This window comes from Halyomorpha halys, unplaced genomic scaffold (genome assembly GCF_000696795.3).
Source record: "Halyomorpha halys isolate HHAL.00 unplaced genomic scaffold, Hhal_1.1 Scaffold964.1, whole genome shotgun sequence".
Taxonomy (NCBI): domain Eukaryota; kingdom Metazoa; phylum Arthropoda; class Insecta; order Hemiptera; family Pentatomidae; genus Halyomorpha; species Halyomorpha halys.
This window is the reverse complement of record NW_027115048.1, coordinates 50,400-57,349: the sequence shown is the minus strand read 5'-3', so window position 1 is coordinate 57,349 and position 6,950 is coordinate 50,400. Positions and strand designations below refer to the sequence as shown.

The window sequence follows — 6,950 nt, the reverse complement described above, 5'->3', positions numbered from 1 at the left end:
TCAAATTTACTTGTTGTATTTTTTATACAGTTGTAAATATCAATAAATAAATAAAAAGTTTAATTTTTTTTTAAAAAGAGGTCTTCTATTTTTAAACTGGTTTCCAGAGCTTTGGCGGCAGATTCTCACAAAAAAAAAACCCTCAACACTCTAGTAGTCGCACCTACTTGTGGCGTCACCTACTCAGTACTCGCGTATCATCTATGACAAAGTTAGGCAAATATTATTCGAATGCCGAAAGAGGAATACTTTTTTATTCGAGAATTTTCCACTCTAATAATCAATTATTCGTACAAAAACATGTGATTAACCATCCGAATACTTTTTTATTTGTCATTATTTTACACGAATAATCAATTATTCGTACAAAATATATGATTAACCATCCGAATACTTTTTTATTCGTCATTATTTTACACGAATAATCAATTATTCGGCCAAAACAATTCGAATAACCATTTGAATACTTTTCGTCCATTTTATAGAAAAATAATCTCTTATTCGAAAAAATTAAATGATTAACCATCCGAATACGTTTGTACTTCTATAAAGATGACATTTTTTGTCTTACAGCTATACATAGATATATTTTATGATCGCGTATTGATTAATTTTAACTTTCCTGATTTCTAACATTTAAGGGTCCCTTTTTATGTTTTGGGATATGTAGAATATGAAAATACTATCGATTTATTTTCATATTCTACATATCTCAAAACATAAAGGGACCCTAACATGTTGGAAATCAAGAAAGTTCAAATAAATCAATAGGCAATCTTAAAATCGATAGCATTTTCATATTTCTACATATCTCATGAGATATAAAGGGACCCTAACATGTTAGAAATCAAGAAAGTTAAAATAAATCGATTACGATCTTAAAATCGATATCATTTTCATATTCTGCATTCCTCAAAACAAAGGGACCGTAACATATTAGAAATCAAGAAAGTTAAAATAAATCGATACGCGATGTTAAAATCGATAGAATTTTCATATTCTGCAAATCCGAACACCTAAAAATTGGCCCCTATGTGTTAGAAATAAAAAAAATTAAAATAAATCAATATGGGATCTTAAAATCGATAGCATTTTCGATTTGTCTCGTCTGAGTATGTGAGATAGGACCCTCATACATTAGAAATTGAAGGTGGTAAAAAATTAAGTGAATTTAAAACAAAAAAAAGAATCAAATTTCTATTCGAATAATTTGTATTCGACTAATTTTTTATTCGATTGAAATAGTATTTTAAATATTCGAATAAAAAAGTATTTGGATTGTTTAGTCGTATTTTTATTCGAATAAAAATTTATTCGTCACTCGTCAATGGAATAAAAACTTCGAATAAAAAAGTATTCGTCTCTTGTCAATCGAATAATTTTTGCCCAACTCTGATCTATGAGATACCTCTTCTATTTCATCTAATTATACTCACAAGCTTGAGTTTTAATATCATATAAATAAGATAAAATTATTGACATATCGAAGGATAAATTAAATGTATTTATAAATTATAAATATTTCATCAGAAAATCTATGAAAAATGAAATAATGTGTGAAAATCTTGAAAAAATTAAACAATGTACACGTAGGTTAGAATAATAATTAAATTACAAATTATACTTGTTTGAACTATTTTTATTATAGAGTGAAGAAATTGGTGATGCTTTATATAATAGTGATTGGATCAATTATTCCCAAGTGATGAAAAATTATATGTTGATAATTCAGATAAGAAGTCGGTGTACAATGAGACTGAGTTTAATGGGGTTCATGGATGTTTCTCGGAATACATTTTCAAATGTAATATAAATTAAAATTGTCTATAGTTTTAAATCCACGTACAAAAGAAATAAAATAATTGTTATTATTTTGCAGATAAGCAGTACATCATACTCGTACCTTAATTTGATGAATGAATTCAATTGATTGCCAGAAAAGAGTACATACGAACTTCATTTTAAAATAAATCAAAGAAGGCAACCTTCGTAGAAGAAATGGTTTGTAGTTTTGTCAGCAATCCCAGAAGCCTGATGCTCTCATAGCAAACCTTATAATTTTATATTTATTGTGTGTACCGTATGTTTTTATATACAATAATCTCGATTTTCAAGATTCATTAACAATAATTTATTGTGATAATAGGTTATTAAAATTTTAAATGTAATGATTGAATTAGAAGTAAACAGGTTGGGGTTATTTCTTGAGATGATGTAGAATTACTTATCTTCCATTTACCCAACGTTCCAGAATAGACTATATATATGTGTATATGCGCATGTGTGAGTAATGGGCTGAGTTCTGCTCCCCCTTTGACAAAATCCTGCCTACTCCATGGATGAAGGTGACTTTCGTTTCCAACATTCAATGTCGGTCATGCTTTTGTACTAATGATTTTACATTACATCCATCGTACCTCCTTAAATATTTTCACCTATTTTTAAATGCATTAAGGTTTGGAAATAGTAAAATGTTAAGAAGATTGGTATGGTGTTGCAGAAGAGAAGAATATTAAGATTACTACAGCAGAATACAGATTACTACAATCTGTAATCCGTAGGGTCCAGATGTAAAACGATCAGAGCACATTTTTTTTTTCAGCTTATCAGTGTCATGTGTAAGAGTTAAATGAAATATTTTTATATAACTTTCTATTCAATGAATGATGAACAGAGTACTTAACTCATATACAATACTGTAGAAGTGATGTGGAATAAAGCAAAGGACAAAATATTAAAAACATCATTTAATAATTCAAGTTTTTTTTTGTTATTAGTGTACACCTCCATAAATCACAAGAGCGCAGATGAAACTTGCAGTATGGGTTTAATTAATTATCAAGTTCGCTATTAATAAATAATTGATACGTATTTTTTGTTTTTCTTAACCGTCACCCGGACTATCTTCTGAAAGTATAAAAAGTGACACTCAACGTTATTCTTCAGTGTCTTTCGAATAATTACTAATTATTAATGAGGAGTTTATAGTTCACCGAGGATATTTATGAGGAGAAGATTGTTGGGGCTGCGGTCCCTGAAGAACATATTTATAGGTGCCAACGTCTCGGCCGAATCCATTGTTGGTTCAAAATCAAAAGAACAAGAGTATCCACCTCCTGGACTTCATCTCCGTCCACCCCTGAGCTGAGGGTTCTGATTTAATTTAATCAGATTAAAAATAATCTTCTCATCCACGCTCAGAGCCTCGCCAGCCTCAGCTAAGCCATAAAACAAATTGCATTTTGTAATTAATGATGGAAAACATTAAGTAATTTATCTTAAAAAGTTGAATTCTTCAACAAACAAAAATACAATTTTTTAATAATTATTTTGGGGTTGTCTACCTTACAAAGCCTTAAGGGCCATAATAAAAACGTAAGCGAGGTTGCAGGCCATACAATAATTATGTGCTACAAAATTAAAAAATTAAAGTATCACAAAAGTTATTGTATGAGGTAAAGTTATTAATAAAATCAAAAGCAGTAATATTTCTTTATATTTGCTAAGTATTTGTTATACATAAATAAAGAAAATATAATAACAAAATATTTGTATCATTTATCAATCTATTCAAACATTGCAATGACAATCAAAATATATATTTAGTGCGAGCAGCTACGTCCACCAAGGAATGAATACCTACCTCCAGATTTGGCCAAGCTCATGAGATGAAGTAAAAACGCATCACAAGGTGTATTTTTATTATTTTTTCATTTCATCGAGGAAAACGCACTTTCACAAAGGTACGTGCTTCCGGAAATTTAAGACATTTTTATTCGTAAATTTACCAAATTTGGGGATTTCTCTTTACGCAGCAATTTCAAAAAATCATGAGCGTATTCTTTCCTTTTCATAAGAAACATATCAGGAAGCATACCATATATTCAAGGTATAGGTCGCCTGGTCGATCTTATATTGTAATCATAAGAGGAATAATATAGAGCAGTAAACCTTTTTTGAGACTTTCAATTACCTCGAATCTTGTCATTATTTCTTGGATTCGTTTACTACAGCTTGAAAAAACGTTATCATTGAACTCGTCAGCTAACTAAAGACATATAGGAAAGTATATAAAGATTTAGTTTTATGAAGCGTATTTGAGCACCTTAAGCTTATTACAAAACCCATTGACGATGGCAGCCCAATCTGATAGGTATTTTCTTGTAGACTTGAGATCAAAATGTTAAGATGGCTTTTCAAGTCTGTCAAAAAAGCTAATTAAACTATTCAATTCTACAATCTTCAAACTTCTCAAGTTCAGTGGTGTAAGACGACACATATTTATTAAGAAATACAGAAAGTTTGGTTTTTATTAACAAGAAACCATCTCTCTCATACATCACAGCGCTTTGGCGATTAACTCACGAACTATAAATAACTAAATTATTTTAAAAAACTTATGAATCAGCATATTTGATATTCATCATCATCATCATCAATCGGTACGACAACCCATTACTGGGTCCTGGCCTCCTCTAATATTTGATATTAGTTTGTTTAAATTATAAAATCGATTTCAAAAGAAAGACGTTTCAAAGAAATTTTTCATTAATAAGTTCTCGGGACTACACAAAACGGTATCGTGGGCCGTAAGTTAAACAAATCAGATCTCGACTCTAAATTGTAGAAAAAAAAGTCACGGATGTTGTGTTTATCTTTTCCTAGAATTGATGACCCGCCCCACTAAGACCTCCGGGGAGCGACGGTCCTATATCACTTTTGAAATACTTGCTTAAAACAGGAAGTGGAGACTTTAAGATAGTTTAATCAAGCAATATTTAAAATGCGCATACAATTGAAAAACGGAGTGAAACCCTCTACTTCCGCTCTTCGTGGTAACTTTACTTATCTGACTTCTCAAACAGACAATTATAGCGGGTAGGTTGGTCGATGTACGACATTTCACAATCTCACAAGGAAAGATCATAACACATAAACGGGGGACCATCCTTCCCAGCCGCTCCCCACTAGGATCATTTTTTTTTTTCCCAGATCCCCAGCGACGATTCTTTATCACTTTTGAAACACTAGCTTAAAACGGGAAGAGGAGACTTCAAGATAGTTAAATACTTAAAAAGCACCTAAAATTGAAAAACGGCGACCAATTTTCCGTAAAATTAAATAGTAATGTGTATTTCTCCCCCACTGCAAGTTTTACTCTTCCAAACGTCACTAGCAACATTAGTTCACTTGTTAAATTCTTATTGATCCGCCTTCACAAATGGTTCATTAGCCAAAGATACATGTGTAGGTTCGTACCACAGATAGATCAAGAACACCACAGACGGTTAAGTAACGTTTGGTATTCACTAGAAGGACTTACATAGACCTACAAAACGTTTAGCGTGCTGAGGAATAATTTTGCAATTTCACAAGACAGGGCCCAGTTTGCCTTGGCGTTATTCACGGTAGTGGGCTCCTCACAATTTCTACACAATTACCTATATTTCAAGGTTCATTATTTGTCGTTGTGAATAAATTCGACGGAAAGATACAAGGAAAAGAATTTGGCGCGTTCGTAATCAAAATTAGTGGCTAGAATTGTATAAAATGGATACTTTTTAACTTCGAGATAGATATTTTATTCACAATTTTTACGCTCAATCATATATTTATATATGGCATATATAAATTTCTTCAAAATTATTAGACTGCAAACTCGGAACCAAATTAGTTCCTTGATGTTTAAAATTTGAATTTTAAGAAAAGATTTTCGACCCTCAAGAAAACATTTTTTATTCCAACTTCCAGTGTGTTGGAATACGAAACTCTTCTACCTCACGATGCCAGGAAACAAAATAATAAAATTTTGAAATCGATATAATCTAAAACTTATAAATTTAATTAGGTAAGCTCTTGGATACTTCAGCATTATTTATTTATGTTTATAGCTATCAGTGATTGATAATTAGTTGTAACAATTACAACCCATAGTTCAAATTATTATTCTTTCATTTACCTAAATATGAAATATATAGAAAGTATTGCAATGCGGTCATTATAGCTCAAAAACGTCTCATGAAACCGAAGTTGCATATTTATGGGGGGATTGCCAGCAAATGTTTCCATAAAATCAACTGTCCGAAAGTGCAAGATTGTAGAATCAATTTTTCTAATTTTTTCGATTTTCTAGAAAGCAAGACTAATGATTTCCATTTAACTTGCCATATCCATATGGAATTAGATGGCGTTGAACATCCACTTGTTATTATTCTCATTGAAATAGTCGGGAAGAGCTTTAATGGCGAGCATTTATGAACATCAAAGAAGTAAAAAAGAAAAATAGAACCAAGTTTTAATCGGAACTGACCGTCCGCTCTTTCCCGATCCCATTTATATGTAATAAGACTTCGTTTTCTGTTGTTGAACAGTTGTATTCTTGGTTAGGAAAAAACTAATGTTCCTTATTCGTATCTCATGAACCCTAAAATATGAATTATTATAGCAACAGAAAAATTAAAATCTGAGGAGGTCGGGGGTGCGATCAGCCAAAAATACACAAATGAACTAGACTTATTTATTTGTGCCTATGGTTCGACCTATATTTCAGGCATTCATCAGAGCTGAAAAAACAAAGCGAGATAACAACCTTAATTCAGAAACAAACAAAAAATGATAATTAACAAACTTGGAAATAGATAAAATATAATATTTATTTTATACAAACTAAATGATAACAAACATGTTTCAGAAAAAAAAGTTAGTGTTTAAGTAAAAACATTAAGAAAATTTAAATGGAATAAACATAATAAAAAATGTTATTACTGTCTAAAAATAATGAAAAACAATTTGAAAACAAGATGGAATGCAAGCTGAATGATCATTCTTTATTTCATTTCATTATATTATTATTTTTTTTTCAAATATAATATCACCCGACCTTAAATTGCTTTTGTCATTTATTTCTTTGAGATAAATGACAAAAGAAATTTATATTTTTGGTCTACTGA

General features: G+C 30.7%; 1 protein-coding gene across 1 annotated transcript in view; it reads left to right on the top strand.

The window, feature by feature from the left end:
• LOC136796938 (odorant receptor 4-like) overlaps positions 1-2,746 on the top strand; it is a 29,206-nt gene extending 26,460 nt beyond the window's left edge. Inside the window, exons 8-9 of the mRNA XM_067052135.1 lie at positions 1,649-1,804; positions 1,880-2,746. Of these exons, the coding sequence (XP_066908236.1) occupies positions 1,649-1,804; positions 1,880-1,930 (207 nt within the window). The 3' untranslated portion in view covers positions 1,931-2,746. The remainder of the gene's footprint in view (positions 1-1,648; positions 1,805-1,879) is intronic.
• Positions 2,747-6,950: the final 4,204 nt, after the last annotated feature.